Source organism: Pongo pygmaeus, chromosome 1, assembly GCF_028885625.2.
Source record: "Pongo pygmaeus isolate AG05252 chromosome 1, NHGRI_mPonPyg2-v2.0_pri, whole genome shotgun sequence".
Taxonomy (NCBI): Eukaryota; Metazoa; Chordata; class Mammalia; order Primates; family Hominidae; genus Pongo; species Pongo pygmaeus.
The window spans coordinates 21032388-21054932 of record NC_072373.2 but is presented as its reverse complement, the minus strand read 5'-3'; the positions used below and the strand labels follow the sequence as shown (position 1 = coordinate 21054932).

The 22545-nt window shown below is 49.7% G+C and overlaps 1 protein-coding gene across 1 annotated transcript; it reads left to right on the top strand.

Annotated features, from left to right (window-relative positions):
- The first annotated feature begins 9821 nt into the window (after nucleotides 1–9821).
- On the top strand, nucleotides 9822–18204 carry RNF187 (ring finger protein 187). The gene is made up of 4 exons (XM_063664572.1): nucleotides 9822–10000; nucleotides 10474–11122; nucleotides 12188–12280; nucleotides 16297–18204. The coding sequence occupies exons 1-4, from the start codon at nucleotides 9822–9824 to the stop codon at nucleotides 16612–16614; spliced, it is 1239 nt and encodes a 412-aa protein (XP_063520642.1). The 3' UTR covers nucleotides 16615–18204.
- The last annotated feature ends 4341 nt before the right edge of the window (nucleotides 18205–22545 follow it).

Below are 22545 nucleotides of genomic sequence, written 5' to 3'. Positions count from 1 at the left end.
AGGTCTCAGTTAATTTAGAAAGTTTATTTTGCCAAGGTTGAGGACATGTGCGTGACACAGCCTCAGGAAGTCCTGCCAACACGCGCCCAAGGTGATTGGGGCACAGCTTGGTTTTATACATTTTAGGGAGACATGAGAAATCAATTAATATATTAAGAAGTACATTAGCTCCATCCAAACAGGTGGAGACAGCTCAAAGCAAGGCCCCCCCCACCCACACTGTACTGGGGGCTTCTAGGTCACAAGTAGATGAGAGAGACAGATGGTTGCATTCTTTTGAGCTTCTGATAAGTCTTTCCCAAGAGGCAATCAGAATATGCATCTATCTCTGTAAGCAGAGGGATGACTGAATAGAATGTGAGGTAGATTCGACCTGAGAGGTTCCCAGCCTGAAGGGGTCCAACTACCTTCCTTTCACAGTGGCCTGAACCAATTGAGACAGGGAGGTTGCAAGTTTTAGATGGAAGAAACCACAGAGCTGTAACTTATGTCTGAAGGGTGTGCAAGCCCTTTTGTGCTCCAGTCCATATTTTTGTCAACATCCCGGTTCAAGCTGGGAACCAAGTGATAGGATCTGAACAGAGATTATCATTCATTCACTTCAGGGCCCTGGGAGAGAAAACCAAATTTGCTTGGGTCAGGATTATGGAATTGCTTTAGAATTATATATAGTGAATCAAAGGCTTAGAATAATAATAATAATACCTATTATTATTATTACTTTCAGTTTAGAAATATCCTAGCTTCTAGGCCAGGCATGGTGGCTCATGCCTGTAGTCCCAGCACTTTAGAAGGCTGAGATGGGAGGATCACTTGAGCCCAGGAGTTTGAGACAAGCCTGGGCAACATGGTGAAACCTTTTCTTTACAAAAAATTTTAAAACTTAGCCAGGCTTGATGGCACATACCTGTAGTCTCTGCTACTTGGGAGACTGAGGTGGGAGGATTGCTTGAGCCAGGGAGGTGGAGGCTGCAGTGAGCCCTCATTTCACCATTGAACTCTAGCCTGGGCAACAGAGCAAGAGCAAAGCCCTGTCTCAAAATAATAATAATAATAATAATAGTAGTTTAAAAAACCATTATATCTCTAAATTTGTTGTAATTTTGTCTTTTGATAGGCATAAGGATTAGATTGAATTAAAGGACACCGAGAATGCATCTCTTGAGTAAGTAAATAAAATAGAAATACCTTAGGTATTTGAACTCTGAAAATTTGAGACAGGTCTCAGTTAATTTAGAAAGTTTATTTTGCCAAGGTTGAGGACAGGCACCCATGACACAGCCTCAGGAAGTCCTGACGACAAGTGCTCAAGGTGGTCGGGGCACAGCTTGGTTTTATGCATTTTAGGGAGACATGAGACATCAATCAATATATGTAAGTACATTGGTTCAGTCTGGAAAGGCAGGAAAACCTGAAGCAAAGGCAGAAATATTCAAAGTGGGGAGGGGCCTTCCTGGTCACAAATAGGTGAAACACAAACGGTTGCATTCTTTTGAGTTTCTGATTTGCCTTTCCAAAGGAGGCAATCAGATATGCATCTATTTCAGTGAGCAGAGGGGTGACTTTAAATAGAATGGGAGGCAGGTTGGCCCTAAGCAGTTCCCAGCTTGACTTTTCTCTTTAGCCAAATGACTTTGGGGCCCCAAGATTTATTTTCCTTTCACAGGTATATTTAGATTTTTAGAATCCTAATTTTTTGAGCAATTTTGACATCTGAAATATTGAAAAGATTACCATTACAATTGCATTTAAAATGAAACATTGAGTAATTGGTTTTGACATGAGTTTTTAAGTTGAAAGGTTTAAAAATTATACAAAGGCTATCCATAATATTGGATAATACAGTTAGCTTAATATTCGCCATCTTTAAGTGTAGCAGTTAATTTTGTGAACGTTATCTCTGCCTGCGTGGAGGGTTGCAGTGAGGGAGGCCAGGGCTCCTGGATGTTGAGGTATGGATGGTAGCCCAGCCCACCCATGCTGTCTCTGGCCCTGCAGGTGACCACAGTCCCTCATTTTTGTCTATGGTGGCAATGGCATCTGTGCAAAGTTGCGTTTTTTTTTTTTTGTTTTTTTTTTTTAATCAGGCCCTTTCATCATTTCCTTCCTTTTCTCCCTTGGCCCCTAGCTGGTGTGTGGCTCTGGGCTTGGGCCCTGCTTGAATGCATCCTCTTTCTCTGGCTGGAGCTGGTCCAGCCCCTGATGGGAGGTCTGACCACTGGGTCCTCAGGCCCTTCCCCGGTCATGATAATGGCATCAGTGCCTGGCCCAACACCCACCCTGGACATTTGGAGGAGGGGAGCTCTGATTTGCTGGGCTGGAGTTGCTGTCAATGGAAGCCCGACCTGGCCAGTGGGCCTTGAGGAGACAATTGTCTGGGGCTGTAGGGGGACCACCCAGAAGGAAAGGGACAGAGGAAGAAGTGTGTGTTCTGGGACATCTCCAGGCTCCCAGGGCTCACACTGCCTGACAGTAGCAGGCTGCACTTGCAGTCTCAGGAGCCACAGGCCACCCTCTTCCACTGTCATTTACAGCCATCTGAAGTTAGGTCCTGTCACCTGCAACCTAACGCTCCTGATGCATCAAAGCAGTGCACAGAGGCTTATGGGAGTTGATGCCATCAGCCCATTTGCGATGTGTCCTCGATTTGAGAACCATGTTGGATAAGGTTGTGGTCATCAGTAGGCACTCATTTTAGTGAGGCAAGGGTGGGATTGCCTAAATGCATGTGAGATTGAAGAGGCAAGAAGACATTTTGAATTGTATTTATTTATTTGACTGTGGTTGAAACATGCAGCATGAGTTGTGCCCTCCAAACAGATCTGGTGTAGGTACAGAACTGCTCAGGTATCATTTACTGCATGCTACTCTACTCAGGCACAAGGCTCTAGTTAAAAAGCATACATCTCAGCTCAGAGTCTGCCTTTATCACCAGCCTGTGTGGGCCCCCTCTTATGTATACACACACACACACACACACACACACACACACACACACTCCCAAGTACCTTGCCTGTTAAGCCCATTTTCCTTGCTTAAAGGAAAGGGGTTTCCATCCCCTGCAACTCAAGACATACAGGAAAAATCAATGGATGTGTTTTTTTCCAACTCTCCACTCAACATGACCCTTCTGCCACCAGATGTTGGCAGGAGTGTTTTCCCACACACTAAGCAAGCAACTCTGCAGATTCCCCAGTGGACACCAGCTGGGTGTCCTCCAGTGCAATTCTGACAGCAGAACAATGTAGACAGAAATGTTTAAAAAGATACTTTATTTTCAGCAGGTTGGAGTGTGTGTGTGTGTGTGTGTGTGTGTGTGTGTGTTAACATGCTCAGTCTCCTTTAGTAAGACACAGGGACCGGACTGAACCATCTGGAAGACATCTCTCCCTTTTGACACTTTATGATTCCCCTCTACCTTTTTTTCACTTACACATAGAAAATTTGGTGTCAACTGAAATAAACCGAGGCAAGCTCTCTAAAAGAAATTTATTTGGGAATAAAGCATTGCAATGGGAATACGCGTGCCATAGTAAAAAGTAAGTGCATATTCAGAGAGGTAAAGGAAGACAAAGGTTTTTAAAGGAAAAAATAAGAAGAATTACATAATTGTTCTGAAATAATTATCTGTGGTTAGAAATATCAATAACAAGAGTGACACCAGTCCAAAGTTAAACAGGAGGTTACTGAGGAGATGTCCTTGCAAATGTCTTTTTTGTGTACCCTGGCGATGGCCTCTGAGCAAGGCTGTGGTTTTTGTAGTCTCTTTTTTTTTTTAAATCAGGCATGCAAGCCCAACAATCTTCTCTTCAGGACTTCTCCAATCCTATTGGTCAGGGTTTTGTGAACGTTCGTGACTCCATTTCTATTCTGACAATTTTCTCAGGCAGAAGAGCAGAGTGATTTCATACCATGTAGGAAGTTGTGTTTCTTAGCTGTATTTCTGCCTTTTAGGAACAATGAAAATGAATTACTTCAGATTCCTTTTTCCCTGTGGCGGACATGAGATTTCCCAAGTCATATCTTCCTATCCAAACATCTTTGCATCTCCCATATTTCTTTTAAATAAACAGCTTATGGCCTCTTCAACATTTGTTTTTGTACACTCTGATTTGTGAGACTACAATTTTAAACAGGGTAACCCGCGATGCCATAAAATACATATAACAAAAGACACATCAAATATACAAGGTAAATGTGGGATTAAAATTTCCTGTAATTAAGGTTGGGTGTGGTGGCTCTCAACTGTAATCCCAGCACTTTGGTAGGCTGAGGCGGGTGGATCACATGAGGTCACAGGTTCGAGACCAGCCTGGCCAACATGGTGAAACCCCATCTCTACTAAAAATACAAAAATCATCTGGGTGTGGTGGTGTGTGCCTATAGTCCCAGCTACCAGGGAGGCTGAGGCAGGAGAATCGCTTGAGCCCGGGAGGCGGAGGTTGCAGTGAGCCGAGATCATGCCACTGTACTCCAGCCTGGGTGACAGAGTAAGACTGTCTCAAAAATTTCCTATAATTAGAATCGTTTACCTCTCTTCTAGTCATCCATTTTTTGGTTGTTTCTGTTGCCTTACAAAAAAAAAAAAAGACTGGCCAGGAGCGGTGGCTCACGCCTGTAATCCCAATATTTTGGGAGGCCAGGGCAGGTGCATCACCTGAGGTCAGGAGTCCAAGACCAGCCTGATCAACAAGGTGAAACCCTGTCTCTACTAAAAATACAAAAATTAGCTGGGCATGGTGGCAGGCGCCTTTAGTCCCAGCTACTCAGGAGGCTGAGACAAGAGAATTGCTTGAGCCCAGGAGGCAGAAGTTGCAGTGAGCTGAGATTGTGCCACTGCACCCCAGCCTGGGGGACAGAGTGAGATTCCGTCTCACAAAAAAAAAAAAAAAAAAAAAAAAAAAAAAAGACTTCATCGCACTCTTAGAGGAAATATTCACATGCTTTTGTGGTTGCCAGTGAAATCTCCAAACATTTTACATTAATCAGTTGAAAATATTATCCTGAGAAGATGATGGTTCAGCATCCAGCACCATTTTGTGGCGGAACAGTGTCTTACTCAGTTCTTTGATGCCAATGCGATGGGAATTCAAGAGCCCAGAGACATCCAAGACTCGTCAATGTTCTTCTGTCTTTGTGGAGTCTATGAGATGTCATGCTGAGAAAAAACAAACAAACAAACAAACAAACAAAAAACCCACTGCCCACTTTGATCTTGTCTCTGATCAGAAAGTGAGAGCTTTCAATTTTCCAAACAGTTCAAGGGGCAGATGAGGGAGGAGGAGTACTCTTTCCCCACCCAACTGAGTGCTCAAATGGCATCAGGCTCAGTCTCTAATCTGGAGCGTAGAGAGGAGGGAGGCTGGACAGAGAAGTGCCAGGCGGCTCAGAAAACAAGACCCAAAATGAGGGCATCCTAAGCAGCCTCAGAAGCAAAAAGTTTTCTCTGACCTTCTCTGGCCCTTCTGTCTCTAGCCCCTCATTCTCCCCTGTCTGGCCATAGAAACTAGAAACCCTCTTCCTCAAGGTGAGTCATAGAAACCAGAACCCAAAGCCAGCCATAACACTTAAAAAATATGACTCTAATTTTCTTTCTGCCTTTCTGTGTAAAACCCAGCCATGAAGAAATGATCTGACCTACCTTGTTAGACTGTAGATCTTAAGACCCTCACTCCAGAGAGGGTCCTGGATGGAAGGAAGGAAGGAAGGAAGGAAGGAAGGAAGGAAGGAAGGAAGACTGCTCAGAGAGGCCACAAGAATCTAGACAGACAGGCCTGGCTGGGTGTCCCCACTTAGGCTCTTCTCATTAGATCCGACGCTATTTGCCCAATTCTATTTCTGCATGGCTGTCCATACCTTGCGGAACTTAAGCATAAAAATGGACAATTTCCCTCATATCTTGGCCAGGCATGGCGGCTCATGCCTCTAATCCCAGCACTTTCGGAGGCCGAAGTGGGCAGATCACAAGGTCAGGAGATCGAGACCATCCTGGCTAACATGGTGAAACCCCGTCTTTACTAAAAATACAAAAACTTAGTCGGGCGGTATGGCACGCGCCTGTAGTCCAGCTACTCGGGAGGCTGAGGCAGGAGAATCGCTTGAACCCGGGAGGCGGAGGTTGCAGTGAGCCGAGATCGCGCCACTGCACTCCAGCCTGGGTGACAGAGCAAGACTCCGTCTCAAAAAAAAAAAAAAAGGACGATTTCCCCCATATCTTTAGGTTTGTGTAGACACAGTAAATAAATGTGTCTGCCTTTTCTCCAATTGATCTGCCTTTTGCAATTTTTCTTTCTTTTTTTTTTTTTTTTTTTTTGAGACAGAGTCTTGCTCTGTCACCCAGGCTGGGGTGCAGTGGCACTATGTTGGCTCACTGTAGCCTCCGTCTCCTGGGTTCAAGCAATTCTCCTGCCTCAGCCTCCCGAGTAGCTGGGACTACAGGCGTGCAGCACCATGCCCGGCTAATTTTTGTATTTTCAGTAGAGACGGGGTTTCACCGTGCTGGCCAGGATGGTCTCCATCTCCTGACCTTGTGATCTGCCAGCCTCGGCCTCCCAAAGTGCTGGGATTACAGGCGTGAGCCACCGCGACCAGCCTTTTGCAATTTTTCATCAAAATTTGAGAGGACCAAGGGTTCCCCTTGACACCTACACCAGCCACCCTGTCTTTGGAAGTGGGGACGCTGGCACCACACAATGTGGATTCTGCTGGTGGTAAGGGAGAGAGGCTTTCAGGCAACAATCTTTGCCAGTGTCTACTTCCAAAAGTCTCTAATGCACACATGTGCAAGTTCATGGCTGCTACCATTTGCTAAGCCATGCCCCCAGTATTGGACCTTCAAGGTTTTTTTTTTTTTCTCCAAAATGAATAGTGATATGACATACATTTCTCTTTCTTTCTTCTCTCTCTTTCTTCCTCTCCCTTCCTCCCTCCCTTTCTCTTTCTTTCCTTCCTTGTCTTTTTCTCCTTCCTTTTCTTTCTTTCCTTCCTTTCTTCTTTCTCTCTGTTTTCCCTTTCTTCCTTCCTTCCTCCCTCCCTCCATTCCTTCCTTCTCTCCCCAACCCCCCGCCCCACCTCTCTCTCTCTCTCTCTTTTTTTTAAGACAGGGTCTTAAAAAATTCTCCCATTGCCCAGGGTGGAGTGCAGTGGCATGATCACGGCTCACTACAGGCTCAATCTCCTGTGTTCAGGTGATCCTCCCACCTCAGCCTCCCAAGTAGTTGGGTCCACAGGTGCATGCCACCACGCCCAGCTAAATTTTAAAAATTTTCTGTACAGACAGGTTCTTGCCATGTTGCCCAGGCTGGTGTTGAACTCCTGGGCTCAAGCTATCCACTCACCTCAGCCTCCCAAAGTGCTGGGATTACAGGCATGAGCCACCTCTCCCAGCCACATTTCTAAACAAAACAAAACAGCACAATTTTTTACAACCTAATTTTTATTATTTTCATTTCCTGTTATTTTTATAGTTTGTTTTTTAAGAAAAGGAATTCCAATCAGAAAATCCTTAATCGATACTGCTACGCGGATTCCAAGAAGCAATATTCACAGAATCAAGTGTTTTTTGTTTTTGTTTTTGTTTTTTTTTGAAATGGAGTTTCACTCTGTTGCCCAGGCTAGAGTGCAGTGGTGCGATCTGGGCTCACTGCAACCTCCACCGCCCAGGTTCAAGCGATTCTCCTGCCTCAGCCACCCAAATAGCTGGGATTACAGGCATGTGCCACCATGCCTGGCTAATTTTTGTATTTTTTTTTTTTTTTTTTGAGACAGACGGAGTCTTGCTCTATCGCCAGGTTGGAGTGTAGTGGCATGATCTCGGCTCACTGCAACCTCCGTCTCCCGGTTCAAGCTATTCTCCTGCCTCAGCCTCTCAAGTAGCTGGGACTACAGGTGTGCACCACCATGCTCAACTAATTTTTGTATTTTTAGTAGAGACGGGGTTTCACCATGTTGGCCAGGATGGTCTCGATCTCTTGACTTTGTGATCCACCTGCCTCAGCCTCCCAAAGTGCTGGGATTACAGGCGTGTGCCACCACATCCAGCCTAATTTTTGTATTTTTAGTAGAGATAGGGTTTCACTATGTTGGCCAGGCTGGTCTTGAACTTCTGACCTCAGATGATTCACCCGCCTCGGCCTCCCAAAGTGCTGTGTTTACAGGCCTGAGCCACTGCTCCTGACCAAGTTGCTTTTTTTTTTTGTCTGCTTACTTAATAGTGGAAAGAAAGAGAGTCTCGTTTTATTTTCCTCTTTCTTAACTGGGCAGAGTGTACATTTTTTCCTCATGTATGTTCAATCATTTTTGTGTTTTTTCTGTGATTTGAAAAATCCCATGACAAGGTGTATTTTCCATCATGCTTTTCCTTACCAAATTTTATAAACTCTTTGTATATTTGTGGCTACAATGTTCCTAATTTGGCTATTTGCCTTTAATTATCATTTTTGATATTTTCTCATTCACAAGATTAGTTCATTATGAAGTTTGCTCATTTTTTTTATATTTTTTACTTTTCTCTCCAGCAAGTTCCTAGTTGACTCAACAATATCAGCAAGGCTCGGCTGGAAGCCTCTAATCTTTACTACACAGAAATAACCTCGGTTTACTATTCATGTTTCCCACGGGCATGTAGTGCATTTCCAAGTCGATAAAAAAAATCTTCACAAAGACAAAAATACCTCATTAGATCCTGCGCTTGTTTGGAATACAGATTAAAATTTTTTTTTTTTTTTTTTTTAAGACAGAGTCTGGTTCTGTCGCCAGGCTAGAGTACAGTGGCACGATCTTGGCTCACCGCAACCTCCGACTCCCTGGTTCAAGTGATTCTCCTGCCTCAGCCTCCTGAGTAGCTGGGATTACAGGCACGCGCCACCACGCCCGGCTAATTTGTGTATTTTTAGTAGAGACGGGGTTTCACCATGAGCCAGAATGGTCTCATCTCTTGACCTTGTGATCCGCTCGCCTCGGCCTCGCATAGTGCTGGGATTAGAGGCGTGAGCCACGGCGCCCGGCCCAGATTAATTTTTTAAAATGCAAAACTTGCACAGTCTTATTTTAACCATGCTTGCTTGTTTTCAAAATAATTAAAAAACAAAAACACAAGATTGCTCTTCCCAAAGGCTTTATTTCTTTCCTTTAAATTTATTTTTTAGGCCGGGCGCTGTGGCTCACGCCTGTAATCCTCTTTGGGAGGCCGAGACGGGCGGATCACGAGGTCAGGAGATCGAGACCATCCTGGCTAACCCGGTGAAACCCCGTCTCTACTAAAAATACAAAAAAATTAGCCGGGTGTGGTGGCGGGCGCCTGTAGCCCCAGCTACTCGGGAGGCTGAGGCAGGAGAATGGCGTGAGTCATTCGGGAGGTGGAGCTTGCTGTGAGCCGAGATCGCGCCACTGCACTCTAGCCTGGGCGACAAAGCAAGACTCTGTATCAAAAATATATATATATATATATATTTTAAAGAAAAGCTAACGGCCGGGCGCAGTGGCTCACGCCTATAATCCCAGCACTTTGGGAGGCAGAACTGGGTGGATTACGAAGTCAGGAGTTCGAGGCCAGCCTGGCCAACATGGTGAAACCCCGTCTGTACTAAAAATACAAACATTAGCGGGGCGTCGTGGTGGGCGCCTGCAATACCGGCTACTCGGGAGGCTGAGGCAGGAGAATCGCTTGAACCCAGGACGCGGAGGTTGCAGTGAGCCGAGATCGCGCCACTGCACTCAAGCCTGGCAACAAAGCGAGGCTGTCTCAAAAAAAAAAAAAAAGAAAGAAAGAAAGAAAAGAAATGCTAACAAATGCTCTTCTGTCATGCATCATCACAGAATCAATGAGAGCTCCCCCTGGCCAGGAGACAGCGGACAACCAGGGTAGCTTCCCAGGGGGCCAGAGGGAGGCTGCGCGAGAGGCGCCGCGGGATGGGTCCACGAAGGGAGATCCCACGCAGGGGGGGCGTATACGAGTGTCCACGTCTGGAAGGCCGTTCAAGGGCAGGTCCCTGAAGGAAAGGTGCACGCAGGGCACGTCCACGCGGGCAGGCCCGTGCACGCAGGGCGTGCCCATATAGGGCGGGTCCGTGCAGGATGAGAGCAGCGGAGGAGGCCCACGCAGGCCATTTCCCGCCCCGTCCCCAGCCCACGCGGGCGAGCTACCGCGGGAGTACGCGCAGCTCAGATCCTAGCAGCTTACAAAAACAACCTTTTAAAAATGGAACCTTCAAGTAAAAATAAAACTTTGTTTCCCTCTTTCGCAGGAGTTACTGATGTAGGAAGGGACAGTCCCAGTAAGATTTCAGGATACGACTTGGGCCGGTCCGCAGGCAGGAGAGTGAAGCGCGCAGCTGCCAGGACTTGCGGGGTGACGTGCGCCGCTGCCAGGACCTTGCCGGTGGAGAGCACAGTTGCCAAAACGAAGGCGGAGGAGCGCACCGCCGCTAGGATCCGGGCGGAGGAGCCCACCGCGGCAAGGACCTAAGGATGCAGTACACTACTGCCAGGATCTTGTCTGTGGAGCGCAGCGCGGCCAGGACCTCCGGCGGCAGCACACCGCTGCCAGGATCTCGTCGGTGGAGCGCTCCGCGGTCCGGACCCCGCCCCGTGCGCGTCCCCGACCCCGCCCCGTGCGCGTCCGCGGCGTTGGCGTCGTCGTCCTGTTGCTGGTCTCCGTCCGGTCGCCGGCCGCCTAGGTCTCCGGCCCTCCCCAGCCGCTCCCGCGCCCTTGCCGGCCCCGCCGCCCGCAGCCCTGGCGCTCCCTGCGGGCCCCGCCGAGGCCGCCTGCGCCCTGTGCCAGCGCGCGCCCCGGGAACCGGTGCGCGCCGACTGCGGTCACCGCTTCTGTCGGGCGTGCGTGGTGCGCTTCTGGGCCGAGGAAGACGGGCCCTTCCCGTGCCCCGAGTGCGCCGACGACTGCTGGCAGCGCGCCGTGGAGCCCGGCCGGCCCCCGCTCAGCCGCCGCCTTCTGGCGCTCGAGGAGGCGGCCGCGGCACCCGCGCGCGACGGCCCGGCCAGCGAGGCCGCGCTGCAGCTGCTGTGCCGCGCCGACGCCGGCCCGCTCTGCGCCGCCTGCCGCATGGCTGCGGGCCCGGAGCCGCCCGAGTGGGAGCCGCGCTGGAGGAAGGCGCTGCGCGGCAAGGTGCGCGCCGCGGGGTCCCGTGCCCCACCCTGGACGGTGCCCTGCACCTCTCCGCCCCCGCCCCGGTCCCCCTGAGCCCTGGGCCCTTCCCGTCTCCACTGTCCCTGTCCCCGGATTGTCCCCCTCCCCTCACCGCCACGGGTACCCCCTCCAGCGTGTGCTGGGCCCCTCCCTCCTGCGGCTTGCCTCCCCATATTTCCTGCGTCTCTTCGGCGTCTGGTCCCCGTCCCCATCTTGGTGTCCCCTGCTGGGCGGTGCCTTGTCTCCCCACCCCCTACCTTCTACGAAGTCCTTCCCCCACCAGCGCCCATCTTTGTGGTCCCATCACTAGCTGTGCCCTGTCTCACCCTCATAGACCCCCTCTAGTTCCCACAGATTGACTCCTCCACTCACTGTTCCCTTGGGGGAGACATCACGCCTCTTGACCCTCTGTATTCCACTGTGTCCACAGGCCTGGCTCACCTTCTCGTCTGCTCCCCGGGCCACCCAGCCCTCGCCTGCACCCCCTGTCCCCTTTCCCATCTTTCAGAAACCCGCTCTGAGAGTCTGGCAGCAGCGGGTCCGGGAGTCTGGAGCCTTGCCCATGGCTGGTTGGTTGTGGGACACAGAGTAGGAGACAACAGCCAGCCTGGGGTCCTGCTCTTGAATACGGGGGAGGGGAAGCCAGCTAGACTGTGTCCCTGGGCGCTCCTCCTGCATTGGGGGCTCCTGCCACCGGGCAGAGCGACCCCCATCCGGCTCAGGCAGGGCAGGGTGTAGGGCAGGCTGTGCAGACCTTTGGTACAGGCCGAACTCACACTGAACAGGGCCACTTACAGACACAGAACTCCTAAACCCACCTAGACAGTCCCCTTAGCCCCAGCACCCAGATCCTTCTGAATAGGTGTGAAGCCCAAGAAACCTTTTGACTGCCTGTGCGTTCCTGCCCTAGACAACAGGGCTTCGAGGTTATCTCTGGGATGGTCAGACTGTGTGCAGTCAGCTGGGGTGATGTCCCTCAGAACTGGGCTGGGTTGGGGGACGCAGACCTTCTGCCCACCCCTGGTGACCTTCCTTTCTTTCCAGGAGAACAAGGGGTCTGTGGAAATCATGAGAAAGGACTTGAATGACGCCCGGGACCTGCATGGCCAGGCAGAGTCAGCAGCTGCAGTGTGGAAGGCAAGTGGGGGGGCCTGGGGCAGCCTGGAATGAGGGGACTGTGGGCTCCAGGGCTCTAGACAAAGGGACCACCAGGCCAAGTGGGCCAGGCTTCTGAACTGCTCAGCTGGTTGGTTGGAGGAGGGGCCTCTGGACTTTAGTGAGCTTCAGGGTATTTTTCTAGGATGTGTTTGTATTTCTCAAATAGAATCTAGCCAAAGCCAGTGGAAGCCTCTTTTTCTCCTCACATTTTGCCTGTAGGTGATGGCAGCATCAGACTGACTGACTTTTTTTTTCCAAGAGAGTCTCACTTCATTACCCAGGCTGAAGTGCAATGGCATGATTGTAGCTCACTGCAGCTCGAACTGGCTTCAGGTGATCCTTCCACCTCAGTCTCTGGGACTATAGGCATGTGCTACCACACCTGGTTAATTTTAAAATGCTTTTCTAGAGATGGGGGTGGGGAGGGGTCTTGCTGTGTTGCCCAGGCTGGTCTCGAACTCCTGACCTTAAGCAGTTCTCCCGCCTTGGCCTCCCAAAGTGCTAATTTTTTTTTTTTTTTTTTTTTTAGAACACATCCGTAATTTTCTGTGGTCCTCTTGTTCTGATCTGAGAGTTGCTCATTATTTTTTAGAGGCTAGAAGTCCAAGATCAAGGAACTGGCAGATTCCCTGTCTGGTGAGGGCGCTTCCTGGTTCATAGATGGTGCCTCCTCACTGTGTCCTCACATGGTGGAAGAAGTGAGGATGTCTCTGGGGTCCTTTGTATAAAGACACTGATTACGTTCTTGAGAGTTCCACTCTCACAACCTTATCACCTCCCAAGGGTCCTGCCTCCTAACACTATCACCTTAGGGACGAGGATTTCAGCATGGGGATTTGGGGAGGACACAGACGTTCAGACCACAGCAGCGTTACTTTCCTTAGAGGCCTTCCACAGCATTATATCCCAAGGGGACATCCCACTAGATTCTTTTAGGTTACTCACCAGTAAAGCTCTTTAGTCGTTTAAACTCTATTTGGTGACTTTTTCCTCATGTGTAGTAAAAATCTGTGTGCCATTTTCTCTGGGTTTCATAAATTCCTACCTCCTCCTTTTAACCTGAAAGACAGAATGCTTTTCACAGGTGCAGCAGCTCTTGGGTAACTGGCTGCACCTCAAGGCTGAGGCCCGTGTTTCTACCCCGGCTTGAGGCTGAGGTGGGCTCTGTGCTCCTGGTGCTGCCGAGCCCTTGCCTGCTATCCACAGGCCTGAGGTGCAGGCCTCCCTCAGACAGTGACAGGTTACACATGGGATCCCTGATGCCAGTCAGACCCCTGGCACTCCACACTGCCCTTGGGGGCTGCTCTGAACTTCTCCTTGCCTTGGGAGCAGTCAACACTGCCCAGTGCAAGTGAGGCTGGAAGGCTTTGGGGACCTCCAAGTTTTCAGTAACCCTGTGTTACCCCCAAGGGATTTGTTTTGCCCACAGATTTTAGCAGGTTGGAGCTTTCAATCTGTCCTGTTTTGGGGATTGGTGGCTTAGATGCTGGGATGAGAGAAGCCACCTAAATTCAAAGGAAGGAGTTTGCAGCATGTGGCATCAGCCAACCAGCACACACCCAGCTGTCATTTGCATTCTCAGCAACAAAAGCCTTGGCCTCTCATGACTATGGCTGTCACCTGCCCTGTGTGGCCCAGGGCCAGGTGGAAGCCATCCATGACTGAGTAAGATCAGAGTAGCATCCTGCTCTGCTCTCCTGTTTGCAAGGTTAGGGGTTGGCTGAAAACCAGCTGAAAAGTGGCAAGTGTGAATGCTGTTTGTTGAAGGCTGATGGGATGGCTTTCAGCCGTTGGAGTTCTGGTGTGGGCACAGCAGGAACAGTTGCTGGCAAGATGGGTGTGTGTCCTGCCCTGACAGTCACGTGCCTGACAGGCTCTAAACCTAGCAGGGCCACTGAAGGATTTACTGTCCCCTTGGCCATGGGAGATGGGAGAGGGACAGTCTTCATGTGCAGCTGAGCACTGCAGTGTAGGGGAGAAAGAACTCTATTTCTCCCCTTTTAGGGCCCCAGGCTGGGCTGGAGAATTAAACTGACATAAGCTAAACTAACAGGGCCGGGTACAGTGGTTCATGCCTGTAATCCCAGCAACTTGGGAGGCCGAGGTGTAGGAGGAATGCTTGAGGCTAGGAGTTCGAGACCGCCTGGGTAACATAGTGAGACCCCCCCATCTGTACAAAAAGTAAGAAATTAGCCACAGATGGTGGTGCATCTGTGGTCCCAGCTACTTGGGAGGCTGAGGTGGGAGGATCACTTAAGCCCAAGAGGTTGAGGCTGCAGTGAACTATGATGGCACCACTGCACTCCAACCTGGGTGACAGAGTGAGGCCCTATCTCAAAAAAAAAAAAGGAGATGGATTAATGGGAGAAAAAACATAGGATTTTTTTTTTTTTTTTTTTTTTGAGATGGAGTCTTGCTCTGCCACCCAGGCTGGAGTGCGGTGGCGCCATCTTGCCTCACTACATCCTCCGCCTCCTTGGTTCAAGTGGTTCTTCTGCCTCAGCCTCCCAAGCAACTGCGACTACAGGTGTGCGCCACCACGCCTGGCTAATCTTGTATTTTTAGTGGAGATGGGGTTTCACCATGTTGGCCAGGCTGGTCTTGAACTCCTGACCTCAAGTGATGCAACCACCTCGGCCTCCCAAAGTGCTGGGATTACAGGCGTGAGCCGTGTCCAGCCGGGCATATTAATTTAACACAAGTTTTATACAGCACAGGCTCCCTTATAATGAAATGAAGACTCAAAGTGGCAAAATTAAATCACTTATATACTGACTTGGACAAAGACTAGCCACTTGTAAAAAAGCAACTACATGATGTGGGGACACTTGAAAGAGTTATTTTCACAAGGTCTGTACCAAATTCTGTCGGCCTTGACTTCCTGTTGTCCTTGATGATAAAATCATTTTATTTGATATGGGGAGGGCGTCTTTCACCTGGGAATTTCATTTGGTTTTAAGAAGCAGAATGAAGGTCAGAGTGATCTTGCACTGTTTTTTGATTTTTTTTTTTAAACAAGGCCTTGCTCTGTTGGCCCAGGCTGGAGTGCAGTGATATGATCATAGCTCACTGCAGCCTCAACCTCCTGGGCTCAAGCGATCATCTTACCTCAGCCTCCCGAGTTGCTGGGACCACAGGTGTACACCACTATGCCTGGCTAATGTTTTTGATTTTTAGTAGAGACAGGTTTTCACTGTTGCCCAGGCTAGTCTCGAATTCTTGGGCTCAAGCAGTCCGCCCGCCTCAGCCTCCCAAAGTACTGTGATTACAGGCATGAGGCACCGTGCCTGGCCTCTTCTGTTGTTTTTTTTGTTGTTTTTTGTTTTTTTTTTTGGCTCACTGCAACCTCTGCCTCCAAGGTTCAAGCGATTCTCCTGCCTCAGCCTCCCAAGTAGCTGGGACTACAGGTGTGCATCACCTTGCCCAGCTAATTTTTGTATTTGTAGTAGAGACGGGGTTTCAGCAGGTTGGCCAGGATGGTCTTGATCTCTTGACCTCGTGTTCTGCCTGCCTCAGCCTCCCAAAGTGCGGGATTATAGGTGTGAGCCCCCGTGCCTGGCTTTTTTTTTTTTTTTTTTTTTTTTTTGAGATGGAGTCTCGCTCTGTTGCCCAGGCTGGAGTGCAGTAGCATGAACTCGGGCTTACTGCAGCCTCCGCCTCCCGGGTTCAAGTGATTCACCTACCTCAGCCTCCCGATTAGCTGGGATTACAGGCGTGCCACCACGCCTGCCTCATTTTTGTATTTTTAGTAGAGACGGGGTTTCATCATGTTGGTCAGGCTGGTCTTGAACTCCTGACCTTGTGATCCGCCTGCCTTGGCCTCCCGGAGTGCTGGGATTATAAGCGTGAGCCACTGCACCTGGCCTAATAGTCGATGTGCCTGAGCGGCATGTTTTGGAGTGGCATGTTCTTAATTCCTTCAAGAGCAAACAGGTTCCCCTTCCCCTGGGGAGGGTGGGCGAGGACACAGGTCTTTTCCTGCCACCTATCTGCAGGGACACGTGATGGACCGTAGGAAGAAGGCACTGACCGACTACAAGAAGCTGCGGGCCTTCTTTGTGGAGGAGGAGGAGCACTTCCTGCAGGAGGCTGAGAAGGAGGAGGGGCTCCCTGAGGACGAGCTGGCTGACCCCACTGAGCGGTTCAGGTCACTGCTGCAGGCGGTGTCGGAGCTGGAGAAGAAGCATCGCAACCTGGGCCTCAGCATGCTGCTGCAGGTGCGGGAGCCCCGCTGGGTCTGCCCACCATTGGACCAGGGTGGACGCAGGCAGCAGCGAGCCACTGGGGGGCCATTGCCCGAGGTCAAGGCTTAAAAGCCCAGCCTGACTCCCACTGCCGTGGCCTTGCAGGGCTGAATTTCGGGAATGGGTGGGTGGTCAGGGAAGGTGATGGGAAGGGGTTTTAAGTTGAGGAGGGTCTGAGGTGTCCCTGACCTTCACAAAGGAGGGCACTTGGCATCCCGAGTGCCCGAGCATGGAAGGCTCCTGCCTTGCCCTGAGGTCCTGAAGGCAGAAGCAGCCAAGAAACCCAGCCTCAGGGCTTTTCTTCTGCCTCTGCCCAGGACCTGGCCTGAACCCCAGACCCTGCAGCAACCCAGATGGCCCTGAATGGTTCAGTTGCCTGTGCCAGCCATAGGTGACAAAGCTTTGGCCCTGGGAAGACGGAAGTCTGGGCCAGGCCCTGGGTTTGTTGTGCCCAGGACAGTACCTCATGTGCGCTCTCTCTCTTTTTTGCTCTCTCCTTTTGCCTCTGTCTCTGCCTCTGTGTCTCTTTCTCTTTTTGTCTCTCTGTCTTTCCGTCTCCCCTCCCACGCAGTGATGGCGCCAACCTGCGGCAGGTCCCAGAGCTGGAGGCAGGAGGATGGATCCTCGTCTCCATGGGAAGTGTCGGCGTGTGGCTGCCAGGGAAGCGTGGCAGGCGCCTGGCCTTGGGTCCGTCTACATAGTTGCGTGTTTCAACAATTTCCATTTATCCTTCACCCCGAGGCGTGTTTTGGGGGCTGCAAACACCTCCCGGTAGAGGCTGGACCTGAGGACCCTTCCCACCTGTGCCCAACCCTTCCTGAAGTCCTGGCCACAGCCCATTCTCCATGAGTCCTGGCAGCTCTGGGCCATGCCCTTCCCTGGTCACCCATCTGCTCCTCACCTCGTCATCCAGGGACCCAGACCCTGCACCTTCCATGCGGGCCCACAGATCCTTGGCAGGTACCTGAGGTGCACCATTGAGTGTCGGATTTGGGGTTAGCATCCAGAAAGAAGAACGCACATGAGGCTCTGTGAAGGCTGGAACTCAGGTCTTTAGGGAGAGAAAGGAAGACTGGATTGCACCTTGATGCCTCCTGAGGAGGTGGCCCTCCTCTTGAGGTGGGCATGGGGCCCGCCCGGCCTTATCCAAGTCGCTCTGTCCACCTCCCCCTTCCTGGCCCCCACCCCACTCCTATGCCTCCCAGGAGTCCTCCCTGTGCTCCACCTGCGTCCACAGAAGGAACCCTCTTTCTCTGTTTCCCTGGGTGAGGGGGCTGGCAGATGGCTAACCCCATTTAGGATCTCCAGGCTCTGCCATGGTGTCTCATCTTGCTGTTCTCCCTGGCTCTTTCTCTCCTCCCATTTCCTTTAGTAGTTGAATTTTGCAAAGCTCGTAGCAGTAGCTCAGTTGCCTGCAGCATCCTTGTGTGTAGAAAAATTAGTCGACAGAAACTCAGCACTGGGGACAGGATTGCAAAGTCGGGGACACAGATGCAGTCAGATGTTGAGATTCGGGGATAGCTGGGCTTGTGAGCGGTGCCCATTTCCAGATGAAGCCTTTCAGCCCTTCCAAGTCCCCGGCCTTTGGTGCGATGTCTGTGAGTTTGACCTGCCCAGCGCATGGGCTGGCTCAATGCTGAATAAAGTGGGTTTGTGTCAGCTCGTTTGCTTCGTCTCCATGTGTCCACCTGGCCTCTTCGGCCTGCCCTGGCCACCCTCCAGTGTCAAAGGAAAATTCCTCGTGACACTTGCTAAAGCATGGTGAGGAGGACTTTGATTGGGACCATTGAGATGGGTGTGGAACCCTTTCCTTGGGGCCTGGGGGGAGATGGGGCTCCAACCCGACATAGCAGGGCAGGGGTTGGAGAAGCGAGGAGCAGTGTGGGGTCCATGGGTGGGAATGACTATGAGGAGACATCAGGGCTGAGGGGGCTCTGGCTGAACCCACCTCACAGAGTCCTTGCTGCAGGCAGGCAGGGTGATCGGACATTGGCTGCAAACGGTCAGAGAGGAACCCAGTCAGGTACCATTGAGGGTCGTCAGGTATTATGGTTAAACCAAATTAGGGTTCTTGCTAAAACTGGATTTCATAAGAAAGGGCACAGAGGGCCCTAGGAGAAGATTCCAGAGCCTGGCCAGAGTTTGGCCAAGTAGAGAATCTTTGTCAGCACGCCAACAACATCCCGACCCTGAGACCTCCAGTTTGTCTTTCTCACTGTCTCCGCCTGCTGCAGTCCGCTGTCGTCCCCGAGCGTCCCTGCCCCTGCCCTGGACACCTGTGATGCTTGCCTGGACAGGTCCTGATGACACAGAGTCTCCCACAACATCAAAGTGTCTCCACATCACCAGGTCCAACAGTGGCTTCACCATCCTCACCTAACCTAGCTGACCAGCAACATCCCACCCTGTCAATCACAACCTCTTTTTATTTAAAAAAATTATATATTTATGGGGCACAGTGTGATGTTTTGATATCTGTGTACATTGTGGAGTGACAAAATCAAGCAGATTAATGTATCCATCTCATCTTTTTTTGTGATGAGAACATTTGAAATCTACATTCAGCAATTTCAAATACAGTCATCCCTGTGTGCCTAAGGGGGATTGGTTCCAGGACCCCCTCATGGATACCAAAATCTGCAGATGCTCAAGTCCCCTGCAGTCAGCCCTGCCTCTGCACATATGTGGGACAGTCAGATACAGAGGGCCGACTGCATACAGTACACGGTTATCAGGTGAAGTCACCATGCTGTGCAATAGACCTTGAGTTTATTCTTGTATAGTAGGAACTCTGTACCCTCTGACTAGAATTTCCCCAAATCCTCTTGTCTCAGCCCCTGCTAACCACCGTTCTACTCTCTATTTCTATCAATCAACATTTTGATTCCACATATAAGTGAGATCATGCGATATTTGTCATGTTCCTGGCTTATTTCACTTAATGTCCTGTAGATTCACCTGTGTTGCAAATGGCAGGGTTTCCTTTTTTATGGCCAAATAGTATTCCATTATGTGTATACACCACATTTTCTTAATCCATTTATCCACTTTATCCCTTTATCCACTTTGCTTCTAGACCACGTAGGTTGATTCCATATCTTGGCTGTTGTAAAAGTGCTGTAAGAAACACAGGAGTGTGGGTATCTCTTCCACATATTCATGTCGTTTCCTTTGGGAAAATACTTAGCAGTAGGATTGCTGGGTCACAGTACTGTTTTTAAGTTTTTGAATAACCTCCATATGCTTCTCCATAATGGCTATAATAATTTACATCCTCACCAACATTTATTTTCTTTGAAATTAGTGATTCTGAGAAGTGTGAGATAATCTCATTGTGATTTGGTTTACATTTCCCTGATGATTAATGATGTTGAGCATTTTTTTATATACCTGTTGGCCATTGGTGTGTCTTCTTTTGATAAGTGTCTCTTCAGGTTCTTTGCTCATTTTTTAGTCGTTTATTTGCTTTCCTGCTACTGAGTTTGAATTCCATGTATATTTTGGATATTAACCCCCTACCTAATGTATGGTTTGCAAATACTCTATCCCGATTTGTGAGTTGTCTTCACTCTGTTGATGATTTCCTTTGCTGTGCAGAAGCTTTTTAGCTCTATGCAATCGTGTATGTTTACTTTTCTTTTGTTGCTTGTGCTTTTAGGGTCATATGCAAGAAGTGATATGACCCTAAAACCTAGGCCAGTGTCATGGAGTTTTTCACCTGTGTTTTCTTCTACTGGCTTTATAGTTTCAGGCCTTACAATTAAGCCCTTGTCTATTTTGAATGGATTTTTGTGTAGGGACATTCCCTCCACAAGGGCTTCCTCTGGGCTTGCTGATGCTCCTCCGTCTGCCTTGTGTCCTCTCCACTCCACCCTTTTCATGTGGAAGGACCCTTGGCATCCTCGTGTGGCCTCTCTGTCCTACCCAGACCCCCCCATGGTGACCTCACACTTGCCTCTCCGACATGGGTCTCTCTCCCAAACCCTCTTCCAGGTTCAACCACTACCTCCATCCCAGACTTGCCCAGGGGACCAATCCCTGCAGTCCTCAGACAGACATCTCAGAGCTGTCTCTGAGTTTTCTCTGACAGTCCAGAGTAGGTCTGCAAAGGAATCCCGCAGGCTTTTCCTATAGCCACAGACCTTGACCTCATCTTACCTGCTCCCAGCCAGTCCCCCACCATGGCCCACTGGCACCGTCCTCTCCTGCCCAGGAGACCTGGGGACCTTATCTCCTCCCCCTGCTCCAACAATGCATTCTCAACCCAGCAGGTAGATGGGTTTCTACCTTAAAATATGTAGGGTGAACCAGTCTGGTGATCCGATGTACAACAGGAGGACTGTGGGTAATAAAATTGCACTGTTTTGGGAGTTCCTGCTAAATGACTAGACTTCAGCTGCTCTTGCCACAAAATCCTAAAAATGGTTGACTCTGGGAGGTGATGGGAATGTTAATTGTTCCCCTGTAGTGACCATTTTGCTATCTGCTTGTACTTTGTAACATCACGTTGCATACCTTAAATGTACACAATGAAATTTATTAAAACAATAAAAATAAAAACTAAGCAAGAGGCTGCCCCCGCTGTACTCAAGGCCCTGCAGCAACTCAGATTCCTTCAGGGAAAGCTTCGCAGTGGCCTGGGAGGCGCTACATAATCCACCCTGAGCTGTGTCTCTCTCTGGTCACCACTGTGCCCCGTGCTCCCTGCAGACCCAGCATGATGGCCTCTCTGTTCTTCAGCAGGCCAGGTGGGCCCTGCCTCGGCTTCTGATCTCCAGGGAATGTTTCTCCCCCATACCTGTGTGGCTGTTCCCCCTGTCCTTCAGGTCTGCTCCCACAGGGTGTTTTATAGAAATGGCTTGAAACAGATGCCCTTCCTCAGCCCTTGACCATGCAAACTCTGAGGAGCCACTGGTGTCCCAGTGGCTTTGCTGCAACCAGATCTCTCTGGTCAAGGGCAGCCCTAGGCAGGAGGATCTCCGAGGCTGGCCGTGGGGAGTGGGTGACATGTGGAAGGAAACAGGCCAGGCACTGCATAGAGAAGCAACAGTTTGTTTGCTGGAAGGTAGGGGACACATTCTCAAGACACTGATGTATTTGTCCAGTACCTCAATACTTTTTTCTCAACTCTTATTTTCAGAGCTTTGTGGGAAAGCCATGGATAGTTGGGACCCAAAGGTCGTTTTCAGTTTCAGGATCCTGTGGCCAAAGAGAGGAGATAAAAATGATTGTGGCCATTTTACCTTCTACATTACCTAATTGAATAGCTATTATTTCATAAGGTTGACAACAGCAACATATAAGGAGATGCTTAAACTATTTAGTAACTGGAGAATCATAAAACCATAAGGAGGTACTGCTTTAGCTCGGGGTGGGTTGGGGCGGGGGTGGTTCGGGCGGGTGATGGGAACTACAGCACTAGGTAATGTTGAAGTCTGAGTGATGATGGCACATTAGGTGAGCCCAGAGGTGCTGTGAGGAGTGTAGAATAAGGCCGCTGCTCTGGAGTGCAGTCTGGGGTCAAACTAAAAGGCATACCTTGGAGAAACCATGGGTTTGCTTCTAGACCATTGCAATACAGCAAATATTGCAATAAAGCAAGTCCCATGAAATGTTTGGTTTCCAAGTGGATATAAAATGCTTTTATAGGCTGTTCTGTAGTCTACTAAGTGTGCAGTAGCATTATGTCTAAAAAAGCGAATGTATGTACCTTAATTTTAAAATACTTTGTTGCTAAAAAATGCTAATGATCATCTGAGTGTTCAGTGAGTTGCCATCTTTTTGCTGGGGGAGGGTCTTGCCTCAATGTTGGTGGCTGCTGACTAATTAGGGGGTGGCTGCTGGAGTTTGGGGTTGCTGTGGCAATTTCTTAAAGTAAGACAATGAAGTTTGTCACATCAATTGACTCTTCCATTCAAAAGACTTCTCTGTAGCATATGTTGCTGTTTGATAGCATTTTACCCACATAACATCTTCAAAAATTAGAGTCACTTCTCAAAC